Source organism: Topomyia yanbarensis, chromosome 3 (assembly GCF_030247195.1).
Source record: "Topomyia yanbarensis strain Yona2022 chromosome 3, ASM3024719v1, whole genome shotgun sequence".
In the NCBI taxonomy this organism is placed as follows: domain Eukaryota; kingdom Metazoa; phylum Arthropoda; class Insecta; order Diptera; family Culicidae; genus Topomyia; species Topomyia yanbarensis.
Genome location: NC_080672.1, coordinates 111,001,269 through 111,028,128, shown reverse-complemented (window position 1 = coordinate 111,028,128; position 26,860 = coordinate 111,001,269). Strand labels below are relative to the sequence as shown.

The window sequence follows — 26,860 nt, the reverse complement described above, 5'->3', positions numbered from 1 at the left end:
TGGGCATTTGACAGCCCGCTTGAAAACAAAAGATCGCTGCACAATTTGCTTGAAAACAAATCCCCGGAAGAACGGGTGCCAAAATAAAAATGGATAGTCTGATAAAAGAGGTTGACCGAGTACGGTCGGTGGCGGTCGGCGACTCCCGCCGAAAAAAAAAGTTTGTTCGGATAAAAGAGGTTGACCGAGTACGGTCGGTGGCGGTCGGCGACTCCCGCCAAAAAAAAAGTTTGTTCGGATAAAAGAGGTTGACCGAGTACGGTCGGTGGTTTCCCGATATTCTAAGTGAGGACTTTGGATTGCGTCTGGTTTTCTATCCGTTTAATTACTCTAGCCGGGAGGTGCGGGAGAAAAATCGTTTTTTCGTTAATTTGACCTCGACCGATTCGGGTGCTCCTCACGATTCGACTAGTTTCATGCTTCTGTCGGAGGCGTCTGTGGCGGACGTGAATTCAAGGTTGGAGAAACCGGTGACGGCTTGGCAATACCGGCCAAACTTTGTTGTGAAAGGACCGGCCACATACGAGGAGGACAATTGGAAGTGGATTAAGATAGGCGAAACGATCTATCGGAATCTGAAGCCGTGTACGAGGTGCATCTTCATCAACGTGGATCCGGAAGCTGGAATACCCAGCACAAACTCGGAACCACTAAAGACGCTCAAAACGTACCGTCGACAACCGGGCCTGGGCGATGATCCAGTTCGGCAGCTACACACAACCACGACAGCCTCAGTGGAGATCGACCGCGGTCTCTGATGACCTCAGCATTATCGGGTAAGCCTGCACACTATTAATTCTCACCTACCCTTATTAGCCCTTGCCATTAAATATATATGTTTTGGGATTATTAGACATTCTCTGTCTGTTTTGGGTGAAGCCAATTTTTTGTTACACACTTCGTATCCAAAAGTGAATTTTCTAAATTCTTAAGGTGAAATTCCGAAGTAAACGAACAGAAAAACAAATTTTATTACATATACGACCACGGAAAGTTTTTTTCGAGCGCTATTGAAAAATCTAGTCAATCATGGAATAGCTTTGAACTCGCCCTAAATAACAAAAGTGCTGAAATTTAAAAACTTCATCTAGGGTAATGAGCCTATTTTTGCCCTAACTATGTGAAGCCGTTGGTTAGAGTAGTGTTAGCCATTTTTCTTTAACTAGTTCATAAGAAGAAAACAAAGATATCGATGTCAGTTCATACGCATTGCATCAATTGTATTCCGAGTAATGGTGAGGCACCCTCCATAATACGACTAAAATAGGCTCTTAACTCTAATATCTATCGCTTACAACGTGTACGAAATAGAATGTAATGCAACATAAACTAATTGGGAATGTATTACACAGTACTTGAAGTGCAGAACTAGAGACAGCGCCATATGTCTAATACAAAAGGAGAAAGGATTCCGCCAACTAGAACCAGACTCCCCTAAATATTATTAAATAATAAGGACGTCCATACTTCTTTTCAGTTAAAATTGCACATAATGCAAGTTTCGGTATGATAAGTAATCACTAAAGCATGAATTTTTTTTTCGTTCAGGTGCCCAACACCGCCTTTAGGCGGGCTAAGTATTTTACCAAAAAAGCTAAACTTCCGTTTAATTCCACTAAACCAATTCACATCTCCAGGCCACTCAAAAATATTTTTTTTAGTTATTGGAATTTCCAAAAATAGTTAAAATTTGTTAATTATCACTAAACACACGTTTCACACGTTTCTTCGTTTTCCTCGAATTTTCAACTTTGAGCTTTGATTTCCTTTGACAAAATGCTACGAATATTCAAACAATGTGTGTGTATGAAAAGTGTATTCGTTGGGAAGAAATGCTAGTACGGATAACAATATACAATCGTGTTTAGGTTGTTTTATTTAGATTTTTATAGAGACCACCTAGATGCGGTGGTGGGAAGTAGAGAGTTAAAGTAAAGAGCGTAATTTTTTTTCTCTCCAAGAAAATTGCTCTCTGAACTCCCTAGAACTGGAAGGTGTTTCTTTTCGCTCGGATGCTGTCAGTTTAATCAAAAATGGCGTTGAAACAGAAAGCACGGGGAAAAATGTTTACGGCAGACCACTTTAGAGACGAAAACGTGCCCCTGAGTATAGTTTACCGAATACTGGCATCCCTGAGCGTGGAGCGGAAGGCCGGTAGCGGCCGTCCGGCGAAGATAATGACGAAAAATGCAACAAGGATGGAACGGGTTTGCATGACGTCGGCCGAAAATATCACTGTTCTCCATACCTTGATTAATCCTGGAACGTTGCACTTCAATTTTCCACCCTAGAACGTCGCACTGGGGTACAAATGTACCCCACGCGTTTGATCATGATTTTCGCAGGTAAAAATGCAAACAAAAGAAATGTATAATACATCATTTTCTTGGTTTTTTAATTGTGAAAACAGCTGTGCAAGTGAAAGTATAGAATTATTATTATTATTATTGAATCAATGGTACATAAATTGATTTAAACAAAAGAAAACTGAAAAAATCGCGGTTTTAACTTTTTTCACAAAAATTACTATAACTTTTCGAATTTTCAACCGATTTAAAAAAAAACAAATGATTCTAAAAGTCGAAAGAATGGTCTAGAAACGGTATAAAGTGGAATTTTGATATTTTTGAAAAAGTACAAATATTTGGAAGTGCGAAAAGTTTAAGAATCGGGTTATGGAAAATACCACGAAATGGGGTGGAAATTAAAATGAAAAACATATTTCTGACCAGTAATACATTGGTAATACGCTACGTTACTGTTACATCAGTTACTGTGCGCAAATTATACTTACGAGCCATTGTTTTGAAAAAACTATAAAAAATAAACAATTAAAATCAGCAAAAATGAGAACGATTTTTTTCTACTTCAAAACTAAATTATATTAATTGAATAAATTATTTAAAACGATTATATAATACTAATTGTTACTTACGTAGTGAAATAACCAGTATTTAAATAAGTATTGTCAGGAGTCACATTTCCACTGACAGCACGGAACCTGATGAAACGCTAACGGTAACCGTACACTGGGGTACAAATGTACCCCACGCCAACTTTGACACCAGCTTCCACGAAGGCTACAAGTAAACTGGCTATACCACCTTTTCATACTCTTACTAGGAACTCTGAATTGAATTATGGTTAGGGTCCCAGGTCGGTAAATGCCGAATTCTCGTCTTCACACGGTTCCAATGAAGGCGTGGGGTACATTTGTACTCCAATGCAACGTTCTAGGGTTAATCGAACGCTCTGTCGGAAGAATACTCGGTCCCCCGACTACACGGACGAGCAGGTAGCGATCGTGAAATCGCAATGCCGGTGGATGACGAAGAACTACAGCGCGACGTTGTTCGTGCTGGACGACGAAAGTTACTTTTCGTTCTCGAAGACGCACATTCCAGGAAATGACAGCTACTATTCCAGCGAAGAGTCGGCCACACCCCCCGAAGTAAAATATAAATTTAAGCATAAATTCGACAAAAAGTTATGCTGCAAATCGCCATATCGAACAGAGGGATCTCAAAGCCGTGGTTCGAGCTGAGCGGTCTGGCCATCAATCGACAAGTGTACCAGGAGGAGTGTCTTGAGAAAATTCTTCTTTCGTTCTTAAAGGAGCATCATGCGGATTGGAAGTGCGTCTTCTGGCCGGACAAGACTTCATCCCATTTCGCTGGAGTATCTTGAGCAGAAAAAGATACAAGAAAAAGATTGACCGCCAGATGGACGTCAGTGCTGTCCAGCGCTTTTGTGAGAGTAACGCGATTGAGTTTCGTCGTAAGGCTGACCAGGGCCCCTTCCCAAATACTCATTGACGTTTTTTTGAAGAATAAACATTTTGTTTTTAATAAAAACTACTGATATCGTTGATTTTGTTTTTGTTTTTGAAGAAATTGTCATTTTTTATTGAACACCCGTTAGATCAATAATGACTAACCAATGTCTCTTTGACCACATGGGCCACACACGACGATTCATGAATCCACACAAGAAGGAACTGAAAAATGCTCAAAGGGGGCTGTAAAGAATATCCCTTATCAAATTGTGTCACGGAAAAAACGCTGTAAAAATATCCCATTGGGTATTTTCTCTTGGAAGATTTTGGGTAGAAGTAGTTTAGAGTGTATTGTTTAAATTGTATTTTTATTGCTGTCAGTTTTTCGAAAATTGGAAAAAATTGCGTTATCCGAAAAGTGAAGTGAACCGTTCGTGACTACCGGGACTGTAAACGGGGAGAACTACCTCAAGGAGTGTCTACAGAAGCGTCTCCGTCCTCTGTTGAAGCAATACGAGGGCTCTACGATCTTCGGGCCGGATTTAGCTTCGTTCCACTATTCAAATGTTTTCCTGGAGTGGTACAAAGCCAACGAGGTCACTTTCGTACCCAGGGACTTGAACGCACCGGAACTAAAGCCCATCGAAAAATACTAGGCAATTAGGAAGAGGGCACTGCGAAAGCATCCGAAGGAGGTCAAATCTGAGGAAGACATGAAAAAAGTGGGTTTCTGCCTAAATGAAGCTGCAGCCAGATATTGAACAGAAGATAATGAGTGGAATTAAGCGTAAGGTGCGAACGTACGGTTATGGTATTGAAGTTGAATGAAATAAATATGCTAAAAGCTTACTAATGGGTTCTATTTTATTGTCTGAAAGTCTTAAAAGGGTCGGTTCCACTAGGTAATTTTCTGCAGCGTTTTTCCCGTGATGCAATTTTTCTTTAAAGGAAAATTTCAAAAGCGAATTCACATTTTTTATACCAAATGTCTGTAAAATGCATGAAATGTCGAGATTCGATGTAATCCCGAATAAAAATTGCGTTTTTGAACTTTGCACATTTTGACTTTCTCATATAGAAAGGTTATGCAATCACTCTGGACCTCGCCAATCTAATCCTGGTTAATTTTCTTTTAACTGAAATAGGGTTTTCTATATTTTAACAGGGGTGTAGCTAAGGGTATGCTGTGAGTGGATGAACGCCCCTCCTCCTTACAGTACATAACACCCTTCCCTAAACCCCCTCCACCAACAAGTACCTCACCATGTAGCCTCCAACAGATCCCCTTAAATGACCACCTCATACACCCTCTTGCGAACCACCCCTCTCTCATCCCAATCACCTTCATCCAGTAGGCATACTAAGATAGGCTGGGAGGGTGATGGTTTCGGTTGTGGGTTATTCATCCAAAAAACCAGTGAAAATTTGGTTTGAAATCTTTTTTTTTTGATTATAGAGGTTTTAACCTTAAGGTCATTCGCCTCTTCGGGTTAGAAAAATCTCTTATGAAAAATTTCTAACCCTATGTGCGGGGTCGGGACTCGAACCCAGGTGCGCAGCGTACAAGGCAATCGATTTACCAATACGCTACGCCCACCCCTGATGGTTTGAAATCATTTTGAGTTTGAAATTACTTTAAAAGTGAAACTAATTAAAAATTTCTCAACAAGTTGAAAATTTTCGGCGGGGTCCAGATCTCATGGACCCTCCTTTTGGATCTCAGGTTTTTATCTAGTAGGTTTATCCATAATAATAGTATCACATTATTCCTCAAAAGATATCTTTGGCAGACGAGGAGTCCATATTTTTTAAAGAATATTGTATAGGAAGAGGGTGATCCAAAAGATTGAAAACTTATGAGCAAGATTTCCTTGAACAAGATTCATCTTTTTTCCTGTACATATTATTCAAATGTTTCATCACACTTTTAGGTGGATCAATATTATTTGCGTATCTGAAGTGAATATAAATCATACACAATACAATATTTTTAATCAGTAATAAATTCTCTAATTAGTAGGTAATGAAATTATTTCCATAAGCAATCGACTGCCATTACTCTGGCATTTTCTCCCTTTTCAAAGGCATGAAAATTGCCAATGGTAATTCATTCATTGTTCAATGAAAAATAAATCCTTTGAATTATTGTTTGTTCAATTATAATCACATTTTTACAGGTGTTTTCACGCAATCGCACGTTTAAATAAGACAGACATTCAACTGACAATTTTAACACACATTTTTTAACCATCAAAACGTTGAATAAATGTATCACAATGTACGCTCATGAATACATGAACCACGTGGCAGTGTACAATAATTTTGCCTGGAAGGAAATCAATGGCAGAAAATTACACCGAACTGGAACAGAAGCGTGGCCCGATTTCAATTTGTTTTCACAGCTGGAGATTGCTCGAAAAATTAGCCTACAGTCATCACTCAAAATGAGTGATGACGGTTTTGTTTTTCTTGCAAACTGAATTTTGAACCAATATTTTTCTGGTGCCAGCAGATAAAATACCCATTTACCGCCTTACCGCTAGGAATCTGTGAACGTGTCGGAAAACGTGACTTTCGTAAACAATGCTACTCGACCCGGTAGCCCATCTTAACCCGCAAGAGGAAATTGATACGGTTCATTAAGTGAAGACAAATATCGGTTTTTCACCGAAAAAAAACATCCCCTCGTAAGAAAAGCTGTGGTCCCCGATTTGGTCAAGTTCTACTTGACGGTCAGCAAAGTGAACCTCCGTGAAAAGAAATAAACCCGCGTTCGAGTGGCCAGTCCCAAGTGGTAGGTTGGTACAGCTCTAGGACATGATGATACATCCTTTTCTGCTGCCTTGATGCTACGTTCCGTAATGGTCCAGAGGAAAAGTGTCAAGAGTTCATCGAGAGTTCTCCATCAAATCGTGCGAGACGGAGAGTGACCAAACAAAGGCGCCACTCTGATAGCTAATTTATCAATCCCTGCAAACATCCTTCCTAGTCGACGGATTCGATCTGAAGAGGGAGATTGCCCGGCCGGAGCCCACTCATCTTTTATATGACCGCATGATTTATGATCCCGAGCGAGCCCTACAGGAAGAGCTGATGTACGATGACGAAGATCAGCGTCATCATCGAGCGGACGGTGTCTGAGAAGCTCCAGCAAGAGGAAAATCTTCAGTAGCGGAAAATGTTTTCCCACTTCCCCACCGGCTGACTGTGATGATTCATGATTGATCTCGGTCATTGTTCCTCTTCCACTTGGCCGAGCAGATAGTTGAGATTTGCTGCATTCTTGGTTTTAATTCAATTAATCAATCATGCCGATATGAAGCTGTGCCAGGGGAGGCCGAAATTCTTAACATGGATCGCTCATCGGTGGGTACATCGAACGTCAGTGAAGGCGAAATAAGACGCATTAATGCAAATGAATGCCCCGAAATTGATGGGCTTCCTCTCAGCATGATTGCATCACATTAGCGAAGATTTTGCAAGTGGGGGGAACAGCTCCACACAAACCAACTAAAGGACCAACCTCCACGGCAAACGCAGCATTACTTAAAACCATTGTCATGTTCATAAATCTCCATTTTAATTGAAGACATTAAACTTGTGTTCGCGCTGCAATCGCTCTTACTCAAAGCTTTCGTCAGTCAAGTTCCTCGTGGGTTGCGACTTTTGGACCGACCACCACGGCTTTGGCAGCCGGGCGTTGAGTTGTGCAAATTTATTTTAATGCGCCTGCAGGAAGACAGAGGAAACTACCGCCCGGACTGCACAGTCCCGGGACCCCGTACGATTGTGGCATTTTAATGGATGCATTATGACTAAATGCTTACTTTTAGTTGATTTTTTTCTTGCCAACCGTTTAGTCGAGAAGGTCGTCCTGGGGGTGAGAAGTTCACGCGAAGGTGCCGTCAAATTAGCCAACGGAATTAAATGCTGAAGCGTTAATTGGCGGCAGTAAAACTTTGTTGTTTTAGTCCAGAGTGCATTCAATGTGTGTAGTTTTGTGATGTCGTTATTGAAAGGCTGCTGGCTAACTGGGTACATTAGAGTCTTGCCGGTGAGTTCGAAATTGAAGTTGCACGTTCTTGAATAGCCGTTGGCTATTTCTGTGATTTCATAACGTTTTGAGCACTATTTCAATTTTAATTTTAATTATTGATATTCTCATAGGATACACAATCATTCTTAAAATTATTCGCACCTCTTTCTGTGGCTCATCAGTTTTCCACAGCTATCTCGGAGTCTCACTTGATCGATGGAATGGCTCGACATTTGAGCCATTTAGTTCTTAACTTTTCTCTTGCTCATCGTCTCCATCTATTACGTCGCTATTAAGTTGTCGTTTCAGTGAGGCGTTTAGCTGCTACTTTCCTGACCCATTGAGCTCCTGTTTCCGTGAGTTTTTCAGCTCCCAGCCTTATCAAGATCTACTCGGATAGTCCCCGGTAGCGAACTCACCCTACTCCGACTGAGAGTTCCCAGACGGAGGTATTCCTCCCGACACCGACACCCGCTTTCTTAAGCAATTTAGCTCACAGCTTTATCAAGATCTACTTGTCCAGCGGAAAAACTACCCGACTCCGATTGAGAGTTCTACGGTGATTTACAGAATTTCTCTCGGTATCGACGTCTGTTTTGTGAGCCAATTAACAGCTCTCCGCTTCGTCCCGGTCTACTCAATATACTCCCCGGCAGTGGACTTTATCTACTCAGCGTGCCAGCCAATAGGTACCCAGGTCTGAGAGTTTGCTTTGGACAGTCATCGCGAGAGGATCGTTTTGCACAGCTCTCTCGCGATTATTTCATTCTGTGGAAAATTTTTGGTGCTATGCCATCCGGATGAATGTCTTTTCCAGTTAGTAGTGATTTATAGGTTGTAAAATAGTTCTATTGTGCCTTATTGCTGTTAATCCCAAGGAAGAATGAAGTGAATAGTGATGTTTCGAAAAATAGATCCAGCTAGAGAAAGCAAACATGCAGATAAAATCGTTCGGTAGTGATATATTCCGCAGTCTTAGTGGAATGATATAGCTGGTTGTGTTGTAGTGAGAAAGTATATAGATACGGAGCATTACATATTGAATATGGCTTGTGAGGCAGCAGGGTGGGGATGCTTAGGAATTTCTAAACGGACGCTTCTTCCCGTTGGAATCAAGATAAGTTATCCTTTTTCATATTTTAACCTTCATATTCTGTATATCATCGCACCAAGCTAGAATGTTTTTAATGTGTGAACCGACCATGGAATATATAGTAAAATTACGCTGTTCATCTCACACACACTGTTTGGGGTCGATTGGGGTCTGTTTGCCAGTTGTTGGACTTTGTAGGTCCGACAGCCATCGTGTGGATGGCGGCTTGTGTCTTCTGATAGGTTTATTATCTTTCTAATTGGAATAGTGCCATCATGACAAAGAAAAATTAGATCATCACCTTCTTTCTTTGCACTGATTCTCTCATTTGTTTTTAAAACGTGCAGTGTACGCTGAGGGACGGGGATATGCAGGGTTTGCTTGATTTCTGTTACCTGTCCTGTCTCTTTTATTCTATTGTGATATTTGTGAGTTTTCCTGCATATATTTCTGGTGAGCGTTTGGGAGGTGGATGGACCGAGTTTGTCTAGTGCGTTGAGTCACGGGGAATAGATGGAGGGGTTTGTAAGGTATGCTCTTTAGACCCATGTGGAATAGGTATTGCGATTACCGAGATAATTAATGCTCTCGAGTATTTCGTTGATATGATCAGTATAGTATTCCATGTTTCTTCAATAACGCTTATGCTCACTGAAATTATATAACATTTTTCGAAATTGTTTCATTCTGAATTATATATGTAACAGATTGATTATAGATGTAACATACAATATTGAATACTAATTATAATATTAGTATTGTGTTGGGAAAAGACAAGAACATGATTCTCTGCTTCATTTTTTACATATTCTGCTTATTTTAGCTTCAATCAGTAGATTGCATTCTTCACTTTGCCTTCGGTGTTGCCTCAATTCGGAGTAGCTAGCGTAAAAAAGCGCGCGTCATCGGTTGTATATCGGACATACAAAGTCGGTCGTTTTATGGACTTAGGTGGTGCTTGCTTTATACCGCTCAAAATACATTCCAGCTAACATAAAAACCCGCGCGAATATCGATTGCCTGAAAGTCTGTATTTTATTAAATCTTTCGTGAAGAAAAAGCAATATATATAATTGTCGTTTCATTACTTGTAGTAGTATCAATGATGGTAATCCATAAATGTTATGTTACGAAATCTTGATCTAGGCTTTATGTTATATTGTATTTTTCTTGAACGGTCGTGTTTTGCCGGAAAGATGAAACAGGGAATAATAAATTCGTGTGCATGCCATCTGAAAAAAATTGATTCATTCAAGTATAGGCAACACTCCCGGCAACCGGTTGCCCGGAGTTGAAGTTGCATTTTTTACAAATCAAGTATTTCCGAATTAATTCAACAAACGATAAATCTATCATAAATTCTCGGCAGCCGGCTGCCCAGAACAACAAACACATGATAACATCTCTGAGAGTTGCATAATCGTATCACTTATCAAGGTGAATCCAGATTTGTGTAACGCTTTACCCCATCCCACTAACAAAAACTCCTTCCCGTGGCAAACGTGGAGATGCAGAGGTATACACGGTCTCCATAACAACGTTTACCACACTAATATTCCTTTCCTTCCCCGATGACTGTAAGGACGTGGCCGGCACCGTTATTGACATTTTGAAGAATAGAACTCTCGAGACTTGTACATTGTTGGTGGATAGCTACTCCCAGGCCCCATCTGTTGATTCTCTGTGCAATTTCGCTTGTTCTGGTCAATCACGGAGTAGCAACTACGAATTGTGCGGTCATCATGCCATGCTCATGCTCATGCTCAGCGTGCCAGCCAATAGGTACCCAGGTCTGCCCATCAATTCCGGGCGGAGCGTAGCTTCCGATTCACTGGCGCCCCAACGACCCGCTGCGTACGACGCGATCTACTCGATCTAGTCCCCGGCGGTGGAATTAGTCTACTGCGGCGGATAATTCTTCTGCGGCGATATTTTTCACGAACCAGATTTATAGCTTAACGGCAGTTTTCTAGTCGGCGGCGTGGCTTGGTCGATCGCTTCCCCACTTCCTCTGCAGGTCGGAGAATATACCCGTAACCACTCTGTTAACAGCATCCCAGATATGCTCGTCGTGGCACGTCTCTTCGGTGATATTGTCAACTGTCACACCTGGTATACTCCTTTGAACTTCTTCGAATCTAGGGCATTCGAAGACCACGTGTGACCACAGGTCTCTTTCATGTTCACACTCCGAGCAAAGGGGTGACGAAACATGTTCAAACCGATGCAGGTACTTTTGGGATCATCAGTGCCTGGACAAAATCTGCGTCGAAAGGAAGCTGAAGGAAGGAAGGAAGTATTGACGATGAGACACCCGCCAGGAGACGTCTCGTGCTGCCTCTTGCTCCTCCGTTGTTCGGCATGATCCGCTCCTCGGTCCTCGCTTTCCGTACCATTACGCCGACCAATGGTGTAGTAGATCGCCTGGTGGTCGCTATGTGTGTTTCCTCACTAACTCGCCAACTCATGTTATCCATCATCGACGCACCGCAGAATGTTGCGTCGATGATGGATTCCCGGCCGTCTTTACGGAATGTGCTAGCGGTACCTTCGTTGCACAGCCCTACGTCCAGCTTTGCCAGTGCTTCTAATAGGCCTAGCCTGCCAGCCAACTCCACTGCCCAAGCGTTGAAATCTCCCCCTCCGGCGTTCGTCTGACTAACTAGTCGGTTAGTGCTTCCAGCATCCGATTATTCTGCTCTGGTGTCCACCAAGGGGGAGCATACGAATACACCGTTGATGCTGGCCCTAATGTGTGCTATCCACCAGCTATTGAACTCGAAAACCGTCCATCGTGTCGTGAGCCACTGTACGCCTCGTCCAGATTCCTACACTCGACAACTGCTTCCTGAACTAAAGGTCTCACATTCGCTTCTTCTTCCACCATTTCCTCCACGAGTTCCCGATAGGCTGAGCTCTTGATCAATAGATCTCTCTTTAGCTCGCACAGAATTTTTGCCATTCTGAGTACGCCAACTATTCCAGCTCGGGATCCTTTGTCACCCTTTTGAGGATCGCAGCGTATGTCACGTCGTCATTTGCTTTGACGACTAAAGTTTCTCATGGCACGGCTGTGTTTTCCTCCTCCCTTCGGCGGTTTCTGCGGTTCACCATTCACTCTGCAATTGTCGGTTGTTTCGCTGTCTTTCACCAGCCTTCTTGAGCTTTTTCAGTGCCACCTTCTCTCCTGGTGTTTCCCTTATTCTTTTCACAGAAAGGGAATGCCGGTCACCTTTTGGTGTCTCATGGGCCTCTGCTTTCGCTATCTCCGTGTTCGTAAATGTCTTTTCGGCGTTTTCAGCGGATTTGATGCTGGTCTCTACATCCCTGGTTTGTCCCTACACGTTGCCCACGAATTCGTAGACTCTTAGATTTTTGCTCTGTCTTAGTCACTTTAGGCAACCCAGACTGACAATTTAGTTCGGCAATGCTTGGTTCTGGCGAGCGAACCCAATACCTTAGCTTTCCTTGGCTTGTCGTCGGTCGTGCACGGTATGGCCTCCTTGGACTGCACTCGAAACTGCTGATGTTGTGGTTGCATTTGGTTGTTTTGCTGGATCGGTGATTTCGCAAGCCCACCTTTGGCGAACGAGGCGAACTCTTCTTCCATGCTTTTTGGGTACCAACTCTAAGATTCTATCTACGCCCGTAGTAAGTAGTTGCCTGTATATACGAGGGTTGACGCAGTCTTCATTAGGGTACCGTGTTTAAAGCAGGTTCGGCGGTAGTCAGGAATGTTCAACTGAACCTACTTCCACCGGCTAAGGTGCCAGGCTTCCAACGTACTCTGGGGAGCTACCAGAGTTTTAACTGGACGAGGGACAGCCCTCTCGTCGTTTCGGGGAAGTGTCACCCATCCTTACTAGGGTAGTTTAATGAAGTGGCTGTCGGTTATCGGCCCTTGGTTCACTTTCAATGAAATCTTTATTCGCATACGTGTTCTGCCGCCAGTATGCCATAATTGAAATCTTACGACGCTGCTTTTGGATTTATATGGCTTTTTGAAGAGGTTTCGTGGAGGCCAACATTGCCCTACTTCACCATATTCCACGCAAAACTCCCCAACTCGCTGTAGATCCGAAAGGGGGGGGGGGTGTTGTTAAGCTCCTGAAATCTTGTCCTAACTTCTTTTTCCTGCTGTCTCTTGTGTGTTTTTATTGTAAGGGTTTAACAGTTTCAAAAGCCTGGGCTGTAAAGTATTGGCACTGTGTGGGACTCACGATTCACTTTCGTGCCTAACCACTAAAAACACTCCTTACCCTTTTTTCGCCCTTCTATTCTATAGAAACTTTATCAAGGTATTACTTCGCGGGGGTTCCGTTGTGCTTTTTTCGTACCTCTTTCGTCTGCTCTATCTTCGAGCCTCACTTGATCCATCTGGTCGAACCAGTAAGATAGGTTGGGTAAACGTAAGCATCCCTAAACCAGATCAAATTAGATTACTTTCAACATCTCTCAATACTCTCAATATCTCTCACCAAGCACACCCGATACCGGGTAGATAAGCGCGATCATGTTGAGCAATAAACGCAGTTATCTATCGATTATCAAGCAGTACACACGGGTTGAATTTCTACTCACAACTTATACGTCAAATAAAGGTTAAGGTCAGTGAACCCGTGCTGTGTGTGAAGATCACCAAAAGAAAGCCAGTGATCGAAGGCAAAGTCTGGGCGAAGATAGTAGTTATACAGTCCACTATTCGTTTCCCCCTTCGTGCCAGAACATGGTCCTTCGAGCCGGATTCGCCGGACCAGAAGATTAAAGTGAACAGTTCTGAACATAATTAGTGATTTGTTCGATCACAGTAGTTGCCCGCGATTCAGCGGCGTCATAAAGCTGCCTCAGAAAGGCAGTGTGATAACGTGGTCACAGTGCTATATAAAAGACGAACAATAGTGCATGTGACAATTGATCGTCGTGATCCTCCTGTGGTTTTGGCGCGTTCATCCAGTGGCATTGTGCTGCTACTACCAATTGTTCTGCTGGTAGCGTCACTACGGAGGGAAAAACGTGTGAAGCGTTGGATGCTGTTTCGGATCAACCGTCGGTGGAAGTGAATTCGTTCTGCTGTTGGAGTATCGGATCGGCAGGCTGCTAGTTACCTCATCGTGTCATCAGAAATTGGAAAAATTGCTTCTGTTAAGTATACTGCATGTGGGTAGTGCATGTTTGTGTGGCTTGGGTTGCATGTATTGGGTTGAGATTATGTGTGAGATTGGTCAATAAAGATTGGAAAAATGATTTTTGAGTTTTTTTCCGGAAATTGTGATCTGGGTTGAGTTCGATTTCCTTTGAAGTTATAACTGGTTTCGCCATTGCGATTTTTCGAAGGTTTGTTGTATTTCTCCGTTACAAGTTTGCTCTCGGCTGTCAATCAGATGATATTCGGCTGTCAATCGCGCGTTGTGGGACGTCGAGTTGATTAATTACGATACGAAAAATGCCAGTTCCAGCGTCCAAGGCAGTGAATAGTGAATGAAAAGTGCAAAAGTGAAATTAAACATACTAAAGCCAAGTTTACAGTACCGCGGTGTGATCTCATAATTGACAGTGGCGTGCATAAACTGAATCTAAATCAAGGTGAACATTCATAAACTTATTCTAGTTATTTAGTGAATTTATAAGCAGTACTGTAAACTTGCAAGTGATCCTTATCAAGTGTGTGCGAAAATGGATGAGCTCAAGGAGCTGAAGAAGCAAGAAAAGCAGTTGCATGGATCCATCAAGGCTTTGGCGCGTTTCGTCGAAAGATTCCAGAGGGATAGGCAGGAAAACCAAATCGATGTTCGGCTGGAGACTCTGGAGAACGCTATGCGTAAATTCTACACCGTTCGCCGAAAAATAGAACTGGTCATCGAGGAGGAGGATGAAAAACCTGAAGTGAAAGGTTCCGTCGAGGACCGAGCGCTGCGAATGGAGGCGCTAGCAGTGAAACGTGAAGACGAGTTCGATGAAGCTATACGTGTTGTTGAGGAGCAATATTACGAAATAAAGTCAGCTTTGATTGCATTGCGTCCGAAGAAAGTCGATCCTATTATGCAGCCAAATGCAGTTGATAATGCAATTACTGATCAGCCAGTTTCCCGAGTAAAACTCCCAGACATCAAGCTTCCGTCATTCAATGGAAAAATCAAGGATTGGACAAGCTTTCGCGATACTTTTCGCAGTCTGATCCACAACAATCGACAATTGACAGACATTGACAAGTTCACATATTTGCGATCATCGGTTTCAGGCGAAGCATTCCAGGAGATAAACTCGGTTGACCTGTCGGCCGATAACTATGAGGTGGCCTGGAAGGTGTTGGAGAAAAGGTACGAGAACAAGAAACTGATCGTCAAGGCCCATCTGGATGCGCTTTTTGCTATTGAACCAATGAGGAAAGAAAACTGCGAGTCACTAAATCACCTGATCAGTGAATTTGACAAGAATCTGCTTATGTTACAGAAAATTGGAGAGCAAACAGATAATTGGTCGACTATTCTCGCACATATGGTGTACACTCGTTTGGATTCGATGACTCTTCGACAGTGGGAGTCACACCATAACTCCAAGGAAGTTCCCAAGTATGAGAGTTTGATGGAGTTCCTGAGAGACCAATGCTCGGTTCTTCAGTCGATTGCTCCTAATAAATCCAACGACGGTGAAGGAAGACGACCAAGGTTATCCGTCACGCATACTTCGTTGCAGTATCAACGTCGGTGCTTATTTTGTGGTGAATCGTTCCATTTACCTTTCAAGTGCAACAAACTACAAGGAATGTCCATAGCTCAACGTGTTGAAGAGGTCAACAAAAAGCGTCTGTGTAGAAACTGCTTGACGGTGGGTCATTTCGCTGAAGGCTGTACTAGAGGCTGTTGTAATCGCTGTGGTAAACGACATCATACTATGCTTCATTTCGAGAGTTCAGCACATGTTGTTCGCCAGTCTAAGCCCTCCTATCCACAGTCTAATCCTCCCTCCGTCCCACAGCCGCCTGTTCGGACACAAGTAAAAACCAACAACAACAAAACCACAGCCGCTCGAAATCGCAAAACCAGACACAAACATCACTCACTCAGCCAGACGCACAAGCACAACCAACAACTTCATACCCCGTGATCCAATCTCGCTCACAACACACTCACCCACAACCCCCCACACAACAAAACACAGTCGCCCTTAAAGCCGTGGAACTCCCACGCTCCAATTTTGAACCAACAATTCGTCAAGTGCTGATGTCAACAGCAATCGTTCGAGTCATAGATCAGCGGGGAAATACTGCGTTCGCCAGAACACTGCTGGATTCATGTTCGGAGTTTTGTTACATAACCAGCAGCTTTACCAAGAAGTTGAAGTGCCGCGAAACTCCTGATTTTCTGAAGGTGCAAGGAATTGGTAACAGCAGCATAATGTCGACCAAGTTTGTGGAGGCTAACGTTCAACCAAGAAGCCCGTCTGTATCGTCGTATGAAGCAAAAATGCAGTTCCATGTGTTGCCGAGAATCTCACCAACACTTCCGCTCAAACCAGTTCAGGCCGATCTGCTGAAGTTTCCTGCACAGCTGTTGTTGGCGGATCCAAGATTCTGGGAGCCCGGTCCGATCGATATGATAATTGGAGCGGAATTCTACTTCGACCTACTGTTGCAAGGAAAGCAGAAAGTGTCTGAAGATGGTCCAACGTTACAAGAGACAGTATTCGGTTGGGTAGTGTCAGGGAAGGTTCCAAATCGGTCAAATAGTATACCCACAACGACAAGCTACGTCAGCTCAACTATTGACCTACAGGAAATGATCGCAAAGTTTTGGGAACTGGAGACATGCCATGTGAATAGAACTCACTCTGTTGAGGAGACAGCTTGCGAAGATCTGTTCAACAAAACGACGTTTCGCGATCAAAATGGCAAGTTCGTGGTGACTCTCCCCAGGAAAGAACATGTAATCGAACGGTTGGGAGAATCTCGCAATATCGCTATGAAACGGTTCATCGGACTGGAGAAGCGTTTCAGTATCAACTCGGCTCTGAAGGCGATGTATAAAGAATTCATTCACGAGTACATCCTGATGGGCCACATGAAGGAGGTAAATGCGGAGCAAAGCTGCACCGATCCTGTGTATTATATGCCGCACCATGCAGTATTGCGACCCGACAGTACAACTACCAAGCTGCGAGTTGTCTTTGACGCATCGTGCCGCACTTCGACTGGAGTCTCACTTAATGATGCACTGATGGTGGGACCAGTTGTCCAGGACGATCTGATGAGCACTATTCTACGATTCCGTCGTCATCGCATCGCAGTCATTGCTGACGTTGCTAAAATGTATAGGATGGTTCAGGTCCAAGAGGTAGACAAGCATCTGCAACGCATCCTTTGGAGAGACACGCCGGAAGAACCGATCAAAACTTTCGAACTGCAAACCGTCACCTACGGCACCGCCAGTGCACCATATCTAGCTACGAGATGTTTGAAGAAGCTTGGAGAAGACAGTGTATTGACACATCCGATCGCAGCTCGAGTTGTACAGGAGGATTTTTATGTCGACGATATGTTGTCGGGAGCCGACAGCACTTCCGAAACAAAAATGTTGGTGACTGAGGTCATGCAGCTAACCGACTCGGCTGGATTCATTTTAAGGAAGTGGAACTCTAATTCTACAGCGCTTCTGTCAAACCTTCCAAGGCATCTATGCGATGAACGCTCTGTATTAGAGTTAGATTCGTCGACCTCAACTGTGAAGACATTGGGGCTTCGCTGGGATACGAGTACAGATGAATTCTGCTTCACTTTCCCAGAATGGAGGTCAAGCTCAACGGCAATCACTAAGCGCAGCATTCACTCCGACGCTGCGTGCTTATTCGACCCGCTAGGATTAGTAGGTCCTGTGGTGGTGCAAGCAAAGATATTTATTCAAAAGCTGTGGTTGCTGAAATGTGACTGGGACGAGCCACTGAATGAATCGCTACAAAATTTATGGAATGAATACAAGCAGAATTTGATGGCGTTAGAGTCATTAGTAATTCCCCGGTGGATTGGATTTAGCAAAGAGTGTTTGTCAGTTCAGCTACATGGTTTTTGTGACGCTTCAGAAGTTGCATATGGTGCCTGCTTGTATCTTCGTTGCATCTCATCCGACGGTACCATCTCCGTTCGGTTGATCATGTCAAAGTCGAGGGTGGCCCCTCTAGAAAATCTCAAGCGGAAAAAGAAGAAAATGACTATCCCGCGGCTGGAGCTGTCCTCGGCTCTCTTGCTGAGTCATTTATATGAGAAGTACAACCAAGTTCACTCTGGGCTTGATGCGTATTTCTGGACTGATTCGATGATAGTAAAGCATTGGTTGGAATCGTCACCTTCTCGCTGGCAGGTCTTCGTAGCGAATCGGGTATCGGAGATCCAGCACCTTACCAAAGATGGAGTATGGGGTCACGTAGCAGGGATCGAGAATCCTGCTGACCTGATATCTCGTGGAATGTCCCCGGCTCAACTCCAGTATCAAACACTCTGGTTTGAAGGTCCGATTTGGTTATCTCAAGAACAAGGTTTCTGGCGACGTTCAGAAGAGGTACTCACGGAGAAGTTTGATTCATCGTTGTTAGAAGAACGTTCGTCAGTAGCACTTCCGGCACAAGCGCTACCTCCCAGTGAGATATTTGCATTGCGATCCTCGTTTCCGGACCTAGTAAGGCTCGTAGCATACCTTCTTCGGTTCAAGCACAACGCGCAGTGCAGCAATAAACAGTCCAGGAGAATTGGATTTCTTTCCCTCCAGGAACAGGAGGACGCTACGTTAAATTTGGTTCGTGTATCCCAGCAAGAAAGCTTCTCAGCAGAATTGCAAGATCTTGCGAAGCAAGGTCACGTGAGAGATTCGTCTTCAATAATATCACTCAACCCTCAACTAATCGTCGGCGGCCGGCTTGCTAAGGCATTCATGTCACAAGAGCGAAAACACCCGTACATCCTACACCACAGCCATCCGCTAGCAACGATGATCGTCAGGTACTACCACCAAAGGCTGTTTCATGCGGGACAGCAATTACTCATCTCGTCAGTGCGGGGCAAGTTCTGGCCAGTTAACATCCACAGTTTGGCGAGGAAGGTGATCCACGACTGCATTCCGTGTTTCAGAAACAAACCAAAAATCGCTGAGCAAATTATGGCAGACCTTCCTTCGGCAAGAGTCAACCCCGCGCCACCGTTCCTGAAAGTCGGAGTAGACTACTGCGGTCCTTTCCAGATTAGTTATCCAAATCGACGAGCGCGTCCTGTAAAATGCTATGTGGCGATATTTGTTTGCCTAGTCGTGAAGGCTGTCCATTTGGAGTTGGTTTCGGACCTAACAACGCAAGCGTTTCTAACGGCACTGAAACGTTTCGCTGCTCGGCGCGGCAGGCCTCAACTGATAATGTGTGACAATGCAACAACATTTGTCGGAGCTAAACGTGAGCTCACAGAGCTGCATCGACTCTTCCACAGTCAACAATTCCAGGAAACTATAGTCAAGGACACGAGCGATGACGGCATCGAGTTTCGTTTCATCCCCCCACGCACACCAAACTTCGGCGGCCTGTGGGAAGCGCAGGTCAAAAGTTTCAAGAGTCATTTTCGGAAAACAATAGGAATCAGAGTGCTAAACGTAGATGAAATGACTACTGCATTGACGCAGATAGAAGCGGTTTTGAACTCCCGACCACTCACGCCGGTCAGTAGTGACCCCACCGATTATGAAGCATTGACGCCTGGTCACTTCCTGGTGCAGCGTCCACTAACAGCTATCCCAGAGCCAGATTTGCAGGAAGTACCAAGCAACCGCTTGACCATATGGCAGAAAGCCCAATGTTTAACACAGCAGATTTGGAAGAAGTGGTCTACGCAGTATCTCTCTGATCTACACAACCGCACAAAGTGGACCAAAGAACGAAATAATATCTCAATTGGTTCAATGGTCCTACTTAAAGAAGAAAACGCACCCCCTCTGAAATGGCATTTGGGTAGGGTCATCAAAATATTTAGCGGTTCTGATGGCAACATTCGCGTTGTCACCATACGCACTAAAGACGGATGCTTCGATAGAGGAATCTCGAAGGTCTGTCCGCTTCCCATCCGGGACAACGAAGTAAATAATCAAAATTCTGACCAATAAACACTCGCTGAGTGTGTATCGATGCAACTGCGTCAAAAAGTTAGGCAAAGGCTGATATCGTCAGCTGAGTATCATCATTATGAAGGCATAAATATGCAGTTGGTAAAAGGTCTGTTCGGTATGGTCTGTCTGTACTTGTTTGTAATCGTCTCTACAAGTTATCACTGTGAACGTCTCGGCGTACAAGCGTCGGCGTTGACCAAAGGGGTCATCGCATGGTTTAAGGCATATTAATCACATCGTTGTCGTTGGTAGCACAACAGTTCTCGCAAGGTCACTACTATTTCACTTGGAGGAAGCCATGGAAACCCTCCAACACCTTAGGCAGTTCGGTTGGCAATGAGCTTGGCCAGCTCATCACATCGATCGACATTCCTAAGGCAAGGCAACAAGGGTGGTCACTCGACCACAATCGCATCTACGCAGCTGGATAACTACGACCCAGGTTCACACTCTACGGAGAATTCTCAGGCGCCAGCATTGCCTGGGTCGGTAAGTTGTTCCGGTTTACACAAATTTCTATTCAGTTCACTACATCCAGTCCTTTTCGATCATCACCACCTAAAAATTTACATCTACAATGAGCCAAGTAACAAGGAAGGAAGATAAGCATCAACCGATGCACCAGCATGTCCAAAACCATATCCGATCAGAGGAGCAGATCCACACACAACGATTCAGAATCAACTCAGCGACCCATTGACGTCATCCGAAAGAACGTGTATTCTACGAAACCAATCGACGAAGAAGTATTCAGCACTGCACGCAGCAGCATATCAACATCCGAATCATCACGAAGCAGCACAATCAGGCATCTAGTAGCAGCATAACCAATCGAACAAGCGTGGTATTACGCATCACCCTCAGGAGGCGGTACAGAATCGGTATCATCGAACAGCAGTACAGTGTTTCGATCTGAAGATCAATCAAAATGAATTAAATTGTGAATTGAAACAACATCGTTAGTAACATTAAGTAAATGGTAGCAGCTAGTTTAGACAACACTAAGCAAGTTCAGTTTTCTATTGAAACTCGTCTGGTTTCAAGGCGGCCGGCATGGTCGAACCAGTAAGATAGGTTGGGTAAACGTAAGCATCCCTAAACCAGATCAAATTAGATTACTTTCAACATCTCTCAATACTCTCAATATCTCTCACCAAGCACACCCGATACCGGGTAGATAAGCGCGATCATGTTGAGTAATAAACGCAGTTATCTATCGATTATCAAGCAGTACACACGGGTTGAATTTCTACTCACAACTTATACGTCAAATAAAGGTTAAGGTCAGTGAACCCGTGCTGTGTGTGAAGATCACCAAAAGAAAGCCAGTGATCGAAGGCAAAGTCTGGGCGAAGATAGTAGTTATACAGTCCACTATTCGTTTCCCCCTTCGTGCCAGAACACCATCATATGGCTCGAGCTTTGAGCTTTGATGCCTCCATCCATTACGTCGCCATTTAACCACAGACTGACAAATATAACACTCGAAAATAATACTTCGCTTGCTTTAATATTCATTTTAAATATATTTGTAGTTGGGACTGCGGCCACATTTGAAATTATGGCGCCACTGACATATGAACAAGCATATGGTGGATAGACCACTAGTGAAAAATTGTCCCCAATCCTGAGGGGTAACTCATCAGCAAATGAGTGCTTGGGACTGTGAATAAAAGGTGGACCTAGTGTTTTGGGAAAATTGCCGGATCGATGCTTTTTGTGGGAATCCCCTCATAGTGTTATGTCTGTTAGTCTGTGATTTAACTATAGTCCCAGTGAGCCGTTTGACTACTGATTCCATGAGCCATTTAGCTCCTGTTTGCACCAGTCATTCAGATACTCGGATAGATAGATACTCCGACTGAGAGTTACCCGATGGAGGAATTTCTCCCGACACCGACACCCGCTTCCTTGTGCCATTTATTTCCCAGCTTCATCGAAATCTACTCGGATATTATCCGGCGGTGAACTACTCTACTCAGACTGTGTATGTATATGGGTATGTATGTATGTATGTATGTGTAATAAAAACTCATACAAAGTCCTCCGAGATGGCTGAGATAACAAACACAAACTTAGTTTTAAGCGAACGGTATAATTCTTCATTAGCGATTTCTCGCTGTCATTGCATTATACATACCTGTGTGCGTTTAAACCACAGAACATTTAGACATACTGAAAATCAATAAATAACAATCACACCAATCACAGAAATCATCTACATGTTTTTGAAGTTCAATATCAAATTCAATGGATCGTACAATAAAAAACAGTTTGAGTTCATCAGGTTATATAAATATGTATACCGTTGTTATGACAAAGAAAATATCATTGAAGAACAGGAAGAATAACACATGACCGAGATTGCTAATTTGGAGCCCACCTGACATGTTGCTGACACTGAATGATTCAATTTTTCCAAGTTAAGGAAAAAAAACGATCGAAGAGATCTAATTTAAGCCATCCCAGTCAGGTGATGCCCCTGCCTCTTGAACAACTTCGATTCAACACAACGAGAAATCCAACAGACTTTAATTTTCTGTCAGCCAAGTTGGTGATCCTTGATAAAGGGTGTCCCATATCAAAATGAATCACGCTGTAGGAAATAACCCATGCGATATTTGCTCTCGAAAATTTAGGTAGAAGTAGCTTAGAGTGTATTGTTTACACTGTATGTTTATCTCTGTCAGTTTTTCGGAAATTGGAAAAAATGGTGTCGACCGAAAAGCAACGTCGCGAATTGATTTTGTACAAGCACCTGGAAAATCCTCAACTCCAGGGCCGGCGGAACGCTTCTATCCCGAGTGGATAGTAAGATTCGGAGTGATTTCTACCCGTACAGACGAAAATTCATACATGGCGGGTGTAAGTAATGAAAATTCCCTGATAATAGACGGTGGTTATTCGAAAACACACTTTGTTAGTGGGTTGTATGACCGAAGGCGCAGCGAAAAGAATGTTTGTTGATTACTGTTACTACAACTTTTCCACAGCTAAGTACAAATTACTCTATTATTTTAAATTTCGTTGCATTAATTTTCCGTTTCTTGTCATAAAACCTTATTTTCGCGGGTACCTGATAGTATTGGCTAATGGGAAGGTATCTCCGACATCCTTTCAGGCTTAATGGAGGTCGATTTGAATTCTTCTCCGAAGACAAAAATAGTGCCGATAAGCCTCCTTTTCGATACTAATTATATCCATCTAATATAACCGGCTCCTGAATGGTCTACTTCCAGACAAAAGATAAGCTATTTAACATCATCAATATATCGCATGATCTAACAAAACAACAGTCGACTGTGTATGAAGAAGTACTTTGTTTACATACTCGCCCGGGAAGTAGAGATCGATTGTGTATTCTCCGAGAGGGGCCTTAAGTACGAAATATGGGGTTGGGTCCTTCCAGAACCCTTTGCTTCAGCTAGTGAAAATTCTGGTATGCAAGCAATTGCGTTAAGCAAATATTGAGGAGTATAAGAAAAGAATTTATTTTTCATCAGGCTCATTTCGAGCCTTTCGAAGCATCTGTACTTCCAATCTTTGTTGATTTGAACGGACCTTGTCTACCTGTTTGCCTGTTTGTGCCGCGGGGCATGAACTATCGTCATTGCAATCAATGCGCCATAGAATTTCCCATTGTAGAAACAAGACACAGTGTGGAAAATACGGAGAAAATCATTAAAAAAGTTCTCCTGCGAAGAGACTCCTAATGAACTTTCGATATATCACGCATACAAATTTAACAGGGAAAACTGAAGCATTCTTTTGAGGTAACCTGCGAGAAGAAATACTGAAAAAGGTTAAACCACCTAATGTGCCAATAAATTTTAGAATGAAGGGAATCATTTCCTCTCCTAAGCTTACTCGTAAAGGCTTGAGAGTGTCCTTTGATGGATGCTTTTACCAAACCGAAATAAGTGTCTTCTTGTCTCGGAAAGTCCACATGGTACATCCAAAACTCCAAGTGTCTTTATATTTCAGTCCTATTATTGTCCTAGATCTTTTCCATTTTTAACATTATTCCCCAGGGCCAAGAAAACACTATGGAGAAGCGTTTTGGGTATCAAAGCGTGCTATTATTTCAATTGTATAAGATCGGCCTTTGTTCGGTACCAGGTATGGAAGTTGTCGCTTGTCAAATCCGAATCAAAGGCAAAGGCTTATTGATATTGTTCCGATATACATCGCAACTCAGCTGGTTCTAGAAGACTTCAACTCCCCCGGTATGCCGTCGGATTGTCTTCACGATGATAACCGATCTATCTTACTGCATGATATTCGCGACAATTTCAAATATGATCATCCGGAATACGGTGGAAATGACACACTACACCATTAGCGCGGTCAAGAACGTTGGATTTATCGTTATACTCGATCTCGCTACAATTAGTGTGCCTATTGATTGAAAGAGCTATGCGTCCACTAGATCCGAAACAAATGAATCAAAACAAGAAATTCCTCCGGTGGAAGCGCCCAACATTTTGACTGGCTTGATTCTCTACACTGCGATTAAAGATCAGCTGAAACGAGTACCCGGCGAAAGAACCGTGGATAGTCTCCCACACTCCATGGTGGGCAAAGAGTGCTCAGAATTGTATGCGAAAAGGTCCTATAAGCAATTCATATACATACGCGACGTTAGAAACGCAAATGAAAACTTTATGAAAGCTGAAAACGCGGTTATTGGCACCGGTTTGTTGACGTAACGATAGAAACGATATGTCGTCTGGTGGCGATCCTATATTTTGTACTTGATTCAACCTTTGATCGGAATACACGGAGCCAGGATTCACATTCAAACGTTAGACGTTCACGATGAAATGGTAATACTGTATATAAACGTCATGGTTGTTCATTAATCAAACATATTTATCTGAGAGCAAAGATGCTCACCCAAAGCATTGTAATATCATCGTAACGTTCGTCAGATGACGAGAGCTATGAATAGCTTCCATGCTAATTATTATGACAGTAGTGGTGAGGGCAATCCTAAAATAGGCTGTGCTGCAAACAGTTTTCCCATAAAACTTATGGTTTTATATTTACTTATCAACGACAATGCCCACATCGTTCCAGTTTCAAGGAGGCTCTCCGTTCTATGAAGCATGGAAAGCACTCCTTATTTTTCGTGGGTAAAATATGGAAGTTCCTGAGTGCCTTATCTGAAAAATTGTACCAGATTACAAATATTAGTTTGAGTTCTTTTGCATTACTTAATTCTTGGTAATGAGAAAGGAGACATTTAGATTAGAATAGCAATGAGAAGGCAAACACTTAGGCATTAGACGATGGTATCAAAAATTGGCAAATTTTGTGGGACAATGGAAGTTTTGGAATACGAAAGGCATAAACAAACTTCAGTTAAAGAGGATGGATGAAGGTCGTGCCTTCCTTCGGGTGATATCTCGGGTCTTGTCCAATCATTATACATTGAATGCGCATATCTTATGGGTTTTTTGACACACACACAAAAAGATCCGTGACTACTTTTAAATTTCCTGTTGAAACCAAAACGGAGAAAATGCTTCCCTTTAAAACTCCAAATCAAGTCAACTAAAGTTGAATAAATCACTTGAATTTATTACTCCACATCCAAACTCATCAAATCGCTACAACACACAAAAAGTTCTTCGCAAACCATTCGGCCGGACGGGTCACTTGAGACGGTTCAAACGAACACAAAGAAACGAAGAAGAAAAAAAAAGCTTCCAGATATATTACATCTCATCGAAAAACCTTATCAACAGCAGTTCCGGGCCAGGCTACGTAAAAGTTCGCTTTGAAGAGTCATATGAGCGCGTAAGAAGTTTTCCCTCCATTCAAAACGACAATGGAAGTAGCCTTCGCGCGAACAGGATAAAATTCAAAAGATAAGAAAAGGACGAAGAAAGCGCTGTCTTTGCAAGTCAAAAGCGAAATATAACGGTTAGGAAGCCTACTATGCATGCGGGTGGGTCGGTATGTGTAAAGCTTGGCTCCGCCGTTGTAACGCTATCGGGCAGGCGGGAAAAGTAATCTTGGGTGTAGAAAATAGTTTGCATCACATAATCATAAATCATTTAAAATTTATGCCCCTCCACATTTTCGAGACGCCATCATATTTTATTTATGCCTTCATTTGTTAAATATCCTAGAGGGGCAAAACTCGAGGGCTACCCGTTCTCTGCTAGCCAGGATGGAAGGATGCACCCCGGTTTCGTTTGGTTTGAGAGAAGTCGCTGCTAGTTCGAAAGGCGAGACACCGTTTTCCGTCTGACATTACACACAACGGATGACACCGACATGTCGGTCGTCCTGAATGATTCATCACGCTGGCTGCGCTCTCGCTTTCGTGGCGGCTCTTTGGTATGCACGACCGGTGAACGATGTAGTGACAAGCAGATCGTTGTCAAAGGGTACAACATTGGCATACAGGGTATTGTTGGGTAGTTGTTGTTGATTGAAAGAAAAATACGGAAGCAAAAAAAAACTTCTTTGTAGCTAAACGTTGGTTAAAAGTAAATTTGGATGTCATTTTGGCATTTAAACTGCTTTAGTCGACTGGCATAATTCTAATCGAATGTTAATTGTCTATGGATTAGCGTAATTTCGAAAAAGTTTAACTTTATAATTGATGACAAATTTATTTTGGTATTACAACTGTATTTTATTCAAAAATGAAGAATGGCGGCTCTGGCGAATCGCTCGGACGTGTCGTTGCGCTCCGTCAATATTTTTCAAAGTTTTCTAGTGATATTACAGTATATTCAAATAGAAACAGAAGTGAATCGTTTATTTTGTAGTTTTTCCTGTTAGTACGTGAAATATCGCGTGAAAAGTGT

The 26,860-nt window shown here is 43.0% G+C and overlaps 2 protein-coding genes across 2 annotated transcripts; both read left to right on the top strand.

Annotated features, from left to right (window-relative positions):
* The first annotated feature begins 14,577 nt into the window (after positions 1–14,577).
* Positions 14,578–16,008, top strand: LOC131687142 (uncharacterized). Its single transcript, XM_058971192.1, has one exon. The coding sequence runs from the start codon at positions 14,578–14,580 to the stop codon at positions 16,006–16,008; it is 1,431 nt and encodes a 476-aa protein (XP_058827175.1).
* A 116-nt stretch (positions 16,009–16,124) lies between these two features.
* Positions 16,125–20,033, top strand: LOC131687141 (uncharacterized). The gene has a single exon (XM_058971191.1). The coding sequence runs from the start codon at positions 16,125–16,127 to the stop codon at positions 20,031–20,033; it is 3,909 nt and encodes a 1,302-aa protein (XP_058827174.1).
* The last annotated feature ends 6,827 nt before the right edge of the window (positions 20,034–26,860 follow it).

Excerpts from the sequence above, each read along its gene's own strand:
- LOC131687142 (XM_058971192.1), top strand. The coding sequence starts at position 14,578 with ATGGATGAGCTCAAGGAGCTGAAGAAGCAAGAAAAGCAGTTGCATGGA.
- LOC131687141 (XM_058971191.1), top strand. The coding sequence starts at position 16,125 with ATGTCAACAGCAATCGTTCGAGTCATAGATCAGCGGGGAAATACTGCG.